At 38.4% G+C, this 13,648-nt stretch overlaps 1 protein-coding gene across 6 annotated transcripts in view; it reads left to right on the forward strand.

Annotated features, from left to right (window-relative positions):
- Positions 1-13,648, forward strand: part of LOC145663829 (neurocalcin homolog) — a 30,226-nt gene that overhangs the window by 12,240 nt on the left and 4,338 nt on the right. For all 6 annotated transcript variants that reach the window (XR_014127278.1, XM_081729926.1, XM_081729927.1 and 3 more), the window contains exon 5: positions 2,799-3,006. Coding sequence is in view for 5 of the 6 variants with exons in the window: in XM_081729926.1 (XP_081586052.1) it covers positions 2,799-2,996 (198 nt within the window). In the remaining variant the exon portion in view is untranslated. The remainder of the gene's footprint in view (positions 1-2,798; positions 3,007-13,648) is intronic.

Here is a 13,648-nt window from a genome sequence, read left to right on the forward strand (position 1 = left end):
CTGCTTAAAATTATGTAATTGGAACAACTTGTAATTACAATCATCAAAATCCATTGCTCTAATTTTATAAAAGAACAAACACGAAAAAAGTAAAAAAAAAAAAATAATAATAATAAGGAGGAAAAGAATCATAAAACAATTTCCAGAAATACGCATACGTTATTTTAAGCAGTGTTGCAAACTTCGCCAATGTTTATCATATCTCAGAAACAGGTTGAGATATCTAATTGCTGTTAAGTGGCAAAATCATACGTTCATCTATTCGAAACCATATGAGTATTAGATATAGTACTTATCTAAGTATTTCTTTTTCAAACAAATCCTTTTGAAAGAAATCAAATTTTCAACCCTTTATAACTTTGGATCTGCAGTTCCTTTGTGGCTAAGCGGTTAGCATACGTGCCTTTGGCGTGGGAGACCCGAATTTGATTACCGGCGGTAGTTCATGTGATTCGGATTGCACGCTTATCAGTAGATACACGTTTCATATAGCTTCGCTGTTGAAAGAGATGCCAAACTTAAAATCAACTCACTTGGATATGCATTCCCCTGTCCATTTCAGTTTTATTGTTACCGTGATAGAGGCTTCCAAAATTTAAATATGTGAGATACTGTTTTCCTCAATGTCCAATACTAAATAATAAATGTGATATTATAATGTTTTATTTAATGTGTTCATTTGAAATCTGCAATAATGTGACGTGTGCCATTAGAAGAAAATATAACTTTATGCTGGGTTGGCAGTGCTGTTCATTTGTTACACTAAAGAGCATCTAAAATGACATTTTTTTAAAGTCAATGTGTATTCTCAATTATGAAATGAAATGTAATCTTTTAAGTTTTACGTTCTACGGATATGCCCGCGAAGCTAATGGAATGAAGAAATTGGGAGGAAACGGGAGAACCCCGAGTAAACCTACGCACACGGTGTTTGTTCACCACAATGGGGTGTATTCTCAATTAGCTTAGAAGTTACACGGTTATGCCAAGTTAAAGAACCCTGTCTATATGTAATTTATAGAACGTAAGCTAATGTATGCATTAGAGGTGCTTTTATTGTTATCTGCAGTAATTTTTTATTCAAAATACGTTTAACTGTTGTTGCAAGTTGACTCTTTATCTACGCTAATCATTTTTGAGTGGAACCGAGGACACCAACAAAGAGTACTTTTACTATACATGATGGCTTTTGCTGTCATTCATTCTACGCCAGGTACAATAATTTCAATAAAACCTTCTTTTCATACAGATCACCTCTTAACCCTTCGTGTTTCTGTCTTACGCTTCAGTTGAGAACATTTGGCTAATATTATCATTCTCATTTTGATTCTATGAAACAGAAATAATCTTTGATTATTAAAAAAATCAGGTAGTAAAGGGTTTAAATATTACAAAAGCATTTTCAGCAACCTTCGTCATTCATAATAGTCTATTATTGGGCTGTCGAAAAAGTTACGATGCACATTTGCAACGAATGACGTTAGTTATTTTTTGTGACTACTGGAGTCATTTGCATGTATGCCATTGTTATGTAACTTGACAGACAACAATTTTGTAACGTCATTCATTAAAAAAAGGAAATAAATCGAGCGATTTGGTTAAATTTTGAAGTCTTTTACAACAAGTTTAGAATGCAAGATCAAATTGTGAATTCTCCGTTCATTTTACAGTTTTGGTTCCATAAAGTGAATAAGACTTATGAAGTCTCTGAAAAGCTGCGTCCCATACAAAAACATCAATGCCAACACGAAATTTCTTGCTGCTGAGTTTGATTTCAACGACGCTTCTCAGTCGGGATGGCTTGCCAAGATTGAGGACAAAAAATACAGGTCACGTTGTAGGACAAGAGAGTCTTCAGAAATATAGAACATCAATTATTCAAGCGTTACGACCGCCTTAAGAAGCTATGATAACGTCAGCGAGCTTTCCTGACGTTTGGGTCCCTCGTGAACTCAAACAAATTTATATGACGTCCAGTATAAGGGCCCTGGCCGTGATATGGAGAAAACTATCCATTTTTGAAGCGACTATAAGAATGAGGTGCGCGTAATCGATGATTCATGTCAAACGACATCAAAAAGAGACATTCATTAGACAAAGGTTATGCTCTCAATGTGGTAGGTTTCTAAAGGGTGTTTTTCGACCTCACACTACGAAATCAAACCATTAATTCAAATGTGTATTGTTAGAAATTGGACAGTGTGGGCGACTTCATCATCCAAAATCATTGTGATAATCATGAAAAACTTGTGTTAAATCATGACAACCCAAAACCACACCCAAGTTTGACAACTGGTCAAAAGTTATTAGACTTTGAATGGGATTTGTTGATACATCTACCATAACCTAATGATCTTGCACGGTCAGGGAGTCACTTGTTCCTTTCTCTTCAGAAGTCCCTGCCTGACAGGGTCGTACAACACCTCCTACGAGCAAGGAGTTACAAAGCTCACTGACAGATGTCCAAAAGTTAGCGATCGCTCTTTATACGTACGAGAACAAATCGTCTTTGATAAACTAGGAAAAAAACGTCATTTTTTTCCGACAACCGAACATAATGCCATGCAAGTTGCTACAGTGGTTGGTTAATGTTTTATATTTTTTCTCTGACAGGTTGCTAACAACTCTCTCCTTCAGGAATAACACCTTATTTTCGACATAAATAGACTGGAATTTATATATATTTCTCGTCGAATTAGGAAAAGCATCTGGAATAATAGAACTGATGCAGACTGTGTTAAATGTTGTTATTATTATTATTATTATACCAGATTGTCAAAAGTGTATCGTTGTTGCAGGCAACCCACAGGATGTCTAGTTTCGCCATCACAAGCAGTCTGCCAGGAGACATCAACTTGGAAAGGCTTCGCAATAGGCTTATGGCCAAAATGGACAAAGATAAGGATGGTCTGATATCACCTGAAGAGTTTGTCTCAACTGCGAGAGATGACCCCGAGATGCTGGCCATTCTCCAGTACAACCTCACTCCCCATTGACTCCACCAAGGTACGTTGACTAACTTCAATCCTTCATGTAGAAGGTGTACTTTATTTGAATTTTAAAAGCGGAATTTCTGATGATGAAACACAGAAATTGCTGAAAACGCATTTGTTATTCAGTAGGAATCACCAAATCTGATTCTTTTTTATTTTTCGGGTTAAAAAAATGGAAAATTTCGAATTCGGATAAAATTCGTATTTCATAGAAATCCGAGTATCGGGATAATTGGATTTAGATACGAATCTGGAATTTAGAAAAATTGGCTTATAAAAATTCTGGGTCCTGAATTATAATAGCGACCCAATAATAATGAATCAGATGAGATACCTATATTGATTGAACAATATCCGTAGTATCTTCTAGTACAGAAATCATAGATATATAAATCTTTTGAGTAGATTTTGAGATTTTTAAAGTCAAGTCGGTCAACCTTTTACGTATGACAATTTCTATTACAGAAGACCGAAATCTGATTTCTAAAGTATATCTACTTAGCTTTAAATGAAACTATGTCTACTCCTAAACTGACGAAGGAATACTCTCCTCTAAGCATTTATAATGTTGAGTACTTTAAAATTAGTAATTTTGGATGATTAGTTTACCATTTTTGTTAGTAACGCTGGAAGCATGTGGAGATAATACTATCCAATAGTCATTTCTAAGTTTTACGACTCACGATAATGAAATGGTGAATCGAAGAAAGTTGGAGGAAACGGGAGAGACCCGAGAAAACTCTTTCATACGGTGTTTGTCCACCACAAAGTACTTAGCGCAAGTTGGGATCGACCTAAAGACCTCATGCGCCAGAACGCTGTACCAATGAGCCGCTGCGGCCCACGTACCATGGATTGGATCGGAAGTTTCAGTTACACGACTATGTAGTAAAAAGTAAATTACATCGGGCATGGCTGTAAGATGCGATTCCAAAAGGGTAATTCTTTTAAAACAAATAGTACGCCTATACAAATTAATCTATGTTTGACGTTAGATTCTAGTGTGGCGTGATATGGAGATGGAAGGCATTGTTGAGATTTGCAGGAAACTACTTTCGTTTTTACTTTATAGCAATCAACGTTAAACCGTTAAGTGGCTGATTTTTGGCGAGTCTAGTTTCAACCGTGTTATTGTTCCAAATGAATTGCTAAGCACAAGACTGAACTATAAACTTCCCGTACATTTTAAATGGTATTTGATCTCTCGCTCATTTTATAGCAGAAAATGGTAATTTGTTTGGGAACAATAATTCTAGGAAAGATATTTAGGGAAATCTATTTCTGGAATTTAGATACTTCCTTGATAACCATTGTTGGAACCAGCTACACTGTTGCAAAACTGGCCTAATTAGCTCAAAGTTAGACTTACTTTATAATAAAAGAAAATACTTCCAACATTTTCAGAACGACCAATTCACAAGTTTCGAAAGCCTTTCTTCACACTAAATAAACTTTGTACCTATTACTAGAAAGCTATTGTTGTAAATGAGTTGGAAAACGCAAGACTGAATTACAAATTTACAATTTAAACGGGATTCGATATCTCGCCAATTTAATTGTAGCAAGCGGCAGTTGTTTTTAGTACTGTTTAAGAAATGTATCTAGAGCAAGGGCGCCGATCCTGGGGGGCCGAGGGGGCCCGGGCCACCACCAAAGCTCATGTGGGCCCCTATTGTAGAATATATTTGAATATACAATATTTGGCATAATTTCAGTGCAATTTGTCTTAAAATCTTCACATATATACCTTCTGCATCTGAATGCCCCCCCCCAAAAAAACTACACAGAAATCGGCGCCCTTGATCTAGAGAACTGTTTTTGTTGAATTTCGTTATATTCCTTGCAACTATTGTTGGAAGCAGGTACATTGTTGCGGAACGTGATTTAACTATATCTAACATGTAAGTTAGTTTATAATAAAATAAGAAATTCTACCATTTTCAGAACGTCTAAATCACGAGTTCCCATCGAAAATCCATTGTTGCCAATGAATTGCAAAATACAAAATTGAACTACAAATTTACGTTTTAAACGAAACAGTATTTCTCTCCCATTTTATCGCAGAAACTAGTATTTTTCCATAAGCCTTATTGGATCAAAGAACCAAAAGCAAAATACCCCATTGGAAAGACAATACCTTATAAAATTTGGGTATCTTCTAAAGATGAGTGGAATTTAAATTCTTCTCTTTCAGTAATTTCAAACTTCAACATTAGAAATAAATCTTAAAAAAAAAAAAAAAAAAAACATTGTAGTATATAAAATCGGAGAACTTTTACAAAATTTTTGCAGAACACACACGTATAGATAATATATTTAATTGAAATTGGCCTTTGGAGTGGGAGGCCCGGGTTCAATTCCAGGCGGGAGCTCATGTGGTTCGGTTTCCACGTTAATCAGTAGGTCCACCTCTCATATAGCCTCGCTGCTGAAAGGGACACTTAACTAAAATCAACTCAACTCATTAATTGAAATTGTAAGTATGGTTCTAAATTCACTCTCTTATTTGCAGATTTCAATTGCAACCAGGAAAGATGATTGTGGAGCTCAGAAAAGAATATGCCATACTATAAGTGTACAAAAATAAAGTTTTTTGTATTAAAGCTATTGGGAAACATTTTTTGACTGATTTAATCCCAAACTATGGGGATCATGGGAAAATCTCAAAGAACATAACACCATATCTGTTAAAATCGAGAGAGTCGCAGTGGATCAGTGGGAGGGCGGATATATCTGATGTGAGGAGTCCCTAACTCGATTCCAGCCTGCGGTTGGTACGGAAGTTGTATTGGCATATATTAAGACATTCCTCATTTTGAGGTTTAAAAATAATAATATAGAAGTACACAGTTAACGGATCAACTCTAAGTTTCTAGAACAATATAGCAGAGTGAAAACATTTTTAAATAGAACTAACAGCACGTTTGTAGGTAACGCGGACGAATTTAGAAAAGTGAAAACAAAAACAATTCCAGTTCCGTGAAATGAAAGTATTATAAAAACCGTAGACAATTCAGTCTAGGGGTGCAGAAGAATCTATCAACCTCCTAGTTACCACTCTTGCTTCGTAGAAAAGTGACATTGGGAAGGAGTAGTTCTGTTACTGATGGCAATGGACGTAAAGGCATTGTAAGTACGCTCGCATAGAGCTCTGTTAGTGACTCTGGTGAAAAATACACATAGACAGTCCTGACATGTAAGACGAGAATGTGAACCCTTCAATTATCTTGTAAATATCATTCATTTAATAAGCTCTTTTGGTAATGGTTTATCTTATATACACTTGGTTATATATTGTTGTAATAAATTAGTTTTCTTCATGTAAAGCCTATAAAAGTGAATTTCTAATTCTATACTACCTCTCTCAATCTTAGTCAATCAATCAATCATATTATTTTTTTAAGATTTGTTATGGCTCCCCCCGAGGAATTTAAGCTCTCGTTGTTAAGACTGTCTTGTGTACATTTCACATACTTGTAAGGCAAGACTTTTATTTTCATATTTCATTATACTTATATTTTCTGTTATGATATGCCTATAACTCGTAGACAAGCATCTTTCATACCTCTCACCATGAATTCCACTTCAGACAACAATATCAATAATACTTCTGGAACAGTTTCTATCATTCCCGACATATATGATCCAAGTACGCACCCATCCGCGGAATTATTCTTAAAGAATTTTCTCAAAATCGCATTAGTGAATAATTGGTCAGACTCAAAATGTGTGCAGATTTTTGAGAAATCCTTAGTTGGACCCGCTCATTTCTGGTTTTCCACCCAGAACCTCTCATCCCAACCTTGGGCAACCATCCAATCAAAATTCTTACGTCAGTTTGGTCAAGATCAGGTCCCCCGTTCCCGTATTCACCAATACCGCTCACGCGTTCAGCTCCACAACGAACCTCTCTCTCATTATGTCTTTTCCAAAAAGCATTTAGCAGACCAAGCTTATACCCAGCTAGACTTTCAGGAATTTTTGTTAGAATGTGTTTCTAATATGTTGCCTGAATATATTCGTTGGTTCGGGACACGCTCAATTCCTGACTATTCTACCCTCCTAGATGAAGTAACCTTACTGGAACGGACCAACCACCTTGTTCACAAACGGGAAAACGAAACAAAGACACATTCCACAACCGCGACCGATACTACAGCGCAGGCTATTTCCGAACTAACAGATCAAATATCTCAACTCCGTCTCCATGTTAATACTCTTTCAAATTCCCAATCCGCTTCTGTCCATTTTGCTCCCTCCCGTTCCCGTTCTCCAAGTCCTCATAACCGCTTCTACTCCTCCAAACCATCCCGACCTTCTTCGCCGAACCCAACTCACTCACCTTCCTCTTCCTTCCTCCCACATTCCCATTCCACCAATTCTCTCACAACCTATCAACACCATTCTTCGCCGACTCCTCCACCTTTTCATTCCGCTGCTTCCACCTCTACCTCATGTGCACCTTGCACTACGCACTCCGCTCCCCTCCCACATTCCCATCCCACCAATTCTCTCACAACCTCCTATCAACACTGCTCTTCACCGACTCCTCCACATTTTCATTCCACTGCTTCCACCCCTACCTCATGTGCAGCTTGCGCTATGCACTCCATTTCCCTCCCACATTCCCATACCACCAATCCTAGTACACCCTCCTGCACTAACTGTATCACACAGCAACATCAATGTTGCCAACACGTTTCTTCAACCCCTTCCCATCCTTCTCATAACTCCACAAACGAACCTTCATCTACAAACAATACCAAACGAAAGAACTCCAAGAAACAGTGGCGTTCCAGTCAGAACAAACAACCTCCATCCCAGAATGTTTTTTCCACACAATCTACCCAAATACCTATTCCTCCCTACCCGTTTTATCATCCTTTTTTCCAGTATCCCCCACCTCCGTTCCCTCCTTCTGCCCCTGGGACCACACTAAACACACCTAAGAATTCAAAAAACGGCCAAAATTAGCGCGGGAGTCACCTCACCGCGCATTAACCACCCAATCTTCGCTCCTCCCTTCCTCTTCATCTCCCACAGCGACTAGCCAGGACTACCATACCCTTCCCTTGCAATTTAAAGGAAATTCTCCGTATATACAGGGCACGTACGCAAACAAAGAATTACTTTTCTGCCTCGATAGTGGTGCAGACGTAGGATTATTTCCATTTGAATTATTGGAACCGAATGCGCATACTTTCCATCTTCCGTCCCTTCTTCACGGTTTGTCAGACAAACCCGTCCAATTAAATCGCGCTACCATTCTCAAAATTAACTTTAATGGTCGTAATTACTCCATTCTTTTTCGGTTAGTTCCCTTCAAAAATTTCCCACCCCTTCTTTCATCACGTTTTTTGCAAGATCACCAATCAATTTTGGATTACTCACAAGGCACTTTGTCCTTGAAACATTTTGGAAAAATGCCACATACTGTAAAGGATAAAAACCCAGTTAGTATTAACATCTCGCATTTCTTTCAAAAACACTCCAAACCTCAGGTTGTATTTTTTGCGCGGCGCACTACCGTTATTCCCCCTCATTCTGTTAGATTCATACCACTGGCTACTAATGGTTATTTCCCTGATGCACAGTTTCGCCTACATACACCGCTTTCTCGGAATTTAAGTAAATGTTATATGGCACATACTGTAGTTTCCACACAAAACCTTGTTCTCCCGTTAGCTAATCTCACAAACAAAAAGCAAACTATTCAGGCTCATAATCCGGTAGTTATAGGTTCTCTCTTTTCCCAACAAGACAATGACCACAATATCCTGACTGTTAGGCAAATATATTTTCCTACAGACGAAGATGCGGCACGCAACAAAGAAAAGCGTCTTAAAGAAATTGGTCATCTCATAGATATTAGTAAGTTTAAGCTGTCTCCAGACATGAATGAGGAACAACAAGCTCAAATGCGGGAATTACTCTCCGAATATGCCTTTTTATTTCAGTGGTCAAGTGACCATTTCACCAAGATAGATTCTTTTGTGGCAACATTAGATTTAGAAGACAAAACTCCATTTCAGTGTAACTCTTTTGTCATTCCGCACAAGTTACGCCCCAAAGCGAGAGAGTTAGTTATACAACTTTTGAACCAAGGGATTTTTGAAAAATCGGATTCCCCCTATAAAAACAACATCCTATTTGTTTTAAAACCGAATTCTGAATCTCTTAGAGCCGTATTTGATTTGAGGGTTCTAAATGGGAAATGCCGGACTTTAGCTTCTCCATTAGAGGACATACAGGACGTTATAGATTCGCTTAGTGATTCCACTTTTTTTTCGAGTTTCGATCTCCATTCCTCTTTTCATCAGTTATCCCTTCATCCTGATGATCGCCCTGCAACAGCCTTTAGTTTAAAGGGCCTCTCTTTGCCCTTCAATCATATGCAACTCACTTCAATTCCACAGGGTTTCAAAAATTCATCTATTTTATTACAACAGGTACTGCAAACTATCTTTCGGGATTTATATACCAATAACATCACTTCGTTCGTAGATGACATGTATATTCATGCTGATTCTTTTGATCACATGATGACAGTTTTACGCGCATTTTTTCATACAGCTGCAAAACATTCTTTGCTGTTCAATATCAACAAATCAGTATTTGGCGCTAGACGGATTAAATGCTTAGGTCATATTGTGGAAAATCATACAGTCAAACCTGATCCCGAGAAAACCGCTGCCCTCGCCAATGCACCCAAACCAACCACCATCAAAGGGTTAAAAAGTTGGTTGGCTTCGGCTAATTACTTTAGGAAATTTTTCCATCACATTTCTCTCATATTAGCCCCACTTTATGAAGCTATTTCGAATGGAAATCGCAAATTGATATGGACACCTGAAAGAGACCGTGCCTTCGACCAGATGAAGCACCTCCTCACTTCCCCACCAGTGCTTGCTTTGTACTCAACAAAGAACACAGAACATATTTTAATGTGCGATTCCTCAGCCCTAGGCGTTGGCGCCGTATTGTTACAAAAAGACCTTAGCTCTAATGTCATTCAGCCCGTCTGTTATGTTTCTTCCAGGCATCCAAAAACTGTCAACCCACTCCCGATTTTTCATCAGGAATTATATGCAATTTTCTTTTCGCTTAAGAAATTAGAAAAATACCTTCTGGGAAAACATTTTACTTTGATCACTGATAACATTTCCCTTCTCGCTATTAGGAAAACTGTTATCCCAAACGCAAAAATTCTCCGGTGGATCACTTATATCAACACTTTCACTTTTACAATCAAACACGTAAAAAGTCAGTCTAACGCAGTCGCCGACCTACTTAGCCGTTTTCCTCTGGACGTCTCACCAGACGCCATTGCCTTAGAACAGGATGACACTCCCGATGCCGTCCTCTTTTCCAACACGACTGATACTGACCAGACCCACCCATCCTTGGAGGACACTCCTCATACTGTTCTAACTACAATAGGTGACAACACTGACCTACCAAATCTCCAGCTTCAGGACCGTTTTTTTGGCAAAATTATTACGACTCTAAATACCAAAAATGAATCAGACCCGGCCTTTCAACGTCTCACGAAACAGTACGTTCTTAAGAACAACATCTTGTACAGAAAAATGTATCGTGCCTCGCAAACCCGTTTGCTTGTCTGTATTCCGGACGCGCTAAAACCTGCTTTATTTCAGGAATACCACGGTGAACTTACTCATGTAGGCTTTAACAAACTTTACTGGATGATACGTTATAAATATTACGTACCACGCTTGAAATCTTGGTTAGCGAGTGAACTCAAATCTTGCAAACAGTGTGCAATTTTCAAACGCAATTATTTGCCCAACAACCCCAACATACAACGTTTTCCCCAAGCTCCCCTATTTTCGGTTTATAGCTTGGACTTAGCAGGGAAATTCATAGCCAGTGACCCAGAGAAATACCAATATTTCTATGCCGCAACCGAACATTGCACAGGCTTTACCATTACACAACCCATCACTACCCCAAATACTGACAATTTCATTTCCTTCATTACTAATCAAATAATCATTCCCTTTGGTGTTCCTTCCTGTATTTATACTGACCGTCAGTCAAGCCACACTTCCACTTTATCCCTGAGCTTTCTCAAATCACTCAACATTACAGTTAAGTATGGATTACCATATCAGCATTTCACACTAGGAAAAGTTGAACAACGTTTGGGCACATTGCAAACTAGTCTTAAATTTCTGTGCCAATCTAACCAAAAACTCTGGCCAAAATATTTGCCTCACGCCACTTCCGCACTTAACAAGACTCCATTAACATCTTTAGGTGTCTCATCTCATGAATTGTTATATGGAGTACCTCCTCGCCTACCCATAGATAACTTGCTGCATGTTGAGAAAGAACATCTAGATTTACAGGACCGCCTTTTGGCACTAAAAGACATGAGGGATTTAGTTGAATATAGGAAGCACCAAGCATTTCTTGACTTCAAAAAAAAAGTCGAATCAAGCAAACCGCCCACAGAGTTCCTACCGGACTCTCAAGTTATGATTTTGGACACATCCTCTCGGCCTGGTACTTGTAAACCACTATCCAGAATTTATAAAGGACCTTATAGGCTCATATCAATTGTTTCTCCAAACGAAGTCCTCGTTGACATAGAGGGTAAACCCACCCTTATAGGAAAGACTCGTTTGAAACATTATGTACCACCAACAACACCTAATTCAGAGTTCGAAATGAAATATAAGCGTTTTTTGAAATCGTCTAATTAAAGTTTAAGCTGGCAAAACTTCCGACTTTGTCTCTCGTTCTGCCATGACTCATATTTCAAAGGGAACTTTATTTTCAAATTCCCTGTTAGGTAGGCAACACACTTCACACAAATCTTTCTCCCGTGCAATCATTTTCGGCCATACAATGCATTCATATCTCACCTCCCAAATCCTGATTTCATATTGAGGCATTGGTTCATTTCCCGATACACCTTAACCTCTTATCCCTTTTCCCCTTCCTTCCCTTCACGTACGTAACACGCCACTTAAACAATAGCGACACTGAATGTTCTCAACACACCTTTTCCTAAGCATGCAAGGAAAAGTACTTGTTTATATTCACGTATTTCCTTCCTGTATCTTAATCTTGAACAGCTGGTTCTGTTCAAAAACTTGAGCGCTCTAAGGATACATGAACGAAATCTGTTGAATACTTCATACAACTCACGCTCAATAGACATTGTTTATATCAGAATAGACACACCCACCCTTTACCATTTTCATAGCATCTTAATACAAAGCGACTAAAATCCGTTTCTTTCGATTCAAATATACGGTTACGTCGTGACCCACCCCCACGAAATACTACTCCGCCACTATGTCCTTTCCTTTCCTACGACCCCTTTGCCTTCGATACATCTGATCACTCACTAATTCAGCGTAACATACTGTTTATCTTTAAACTTAGGTGTTTACTTTATTTCCACAACAACAACAACAAAATAAATAAATAAAAATAAAAAGAGAATTTCTAGGTAATACGTACCAAATTTCTTCTTCCGGACGGTCATAATAACATCCTGTTTATGTCCTACTCACATACACATTAAACTTTCACCCTTGAACCTTCCTTCTACTCGCACAAAATTACGGTACAAATCACCAAGAAAACACTTTCGCACAGGTCATTTACCCTGAATTCTCTATGATGCAGTATGACCTACTTATGCTAGTGGACAAAACCGCCTCTCCATACAGTTACTCTTCTACCAAAATATTTTGTTTCTGTTGAGGACCACAACAAAAGAACTACACCAGATTATAGGGACTACCATAATAATAATAATAATAATAATAATAATAATAATAATAATAATAATAATAATAATAATTCACTCCTACTTCCATCCCTTTTCCTCCTTGCAGTTTATTGTGTTGTCCCTCGTTCCACAAATTCCTGCCTTCGACTCCCGATTAGCTCCAATACTTGCAATAATTATTGCCTCCTACAAACATCTTGCACTATTTTCTGTCTGTCGCCGATTACATTTTTTTTTCACCCGTGACCTTTGTCAACAGTAATTTTGTGGTGCATACATGGTATCAGACATGTCTTCTCATTATTTTTCTTTTCACCTTTCTTTCCATTTTTTTTCTTCTTTTCATATACTGAAATTTGATTATAAACAGCCTTGCCTACAACCTAACAGAGATACTCGTACACAGGCGTACTTTCATTTTTTTGATCCACGTCCTTTTTTTGAGTTCCTTTCATTCACGTCCTATTTCCTGGACCCGTGCTCCACCCGCCCTGGGACAGCCATTTCCAGAACCCAGAGGGATGCAGCCAGCAATGTCTCCAGAGATTTCCTGTTCCTGAGAGATGCAAACAGCCCTGTTCCTGAGAAATGCAGCCAGCAATGTCTCCAGAGATTTCCTGTTCCTGAAGAGATGCAAACAGCCCTGTTCCTGAGAAAATGCAGCCAGAAATGTCTCCAGAGATTTCCTGTTCCTGAGAGATGCAAACAGCCCTGTTCCTAAGAAATGCAGCCAGAAATGTCTCCAGAGATTTCCTGTTCCTGGGTATGCAAACAGCTCTGTTCTTGAGAAATGCAGCCAGCATGCCTCCAGAGAATACCTGTTCCTGAGAGATGCAAACAGTCTTGTTCCTGAGAAATGAAGCTAGCAATGTCTCCAGAGATTTCC

Source organism: Thermobia domestica, chromosome 11 (assembly GCF_964235325.1).
Source record: "Thermobia domestica chromosome 11, izTheDome1.hap1.1, whole genome shotgun sequence".
NCBI lineage: Eukaryota > Metazoa > Arthropoda > Insecta > Zygentoma > Lepismatidae > Thermobia > Thermobia domestica.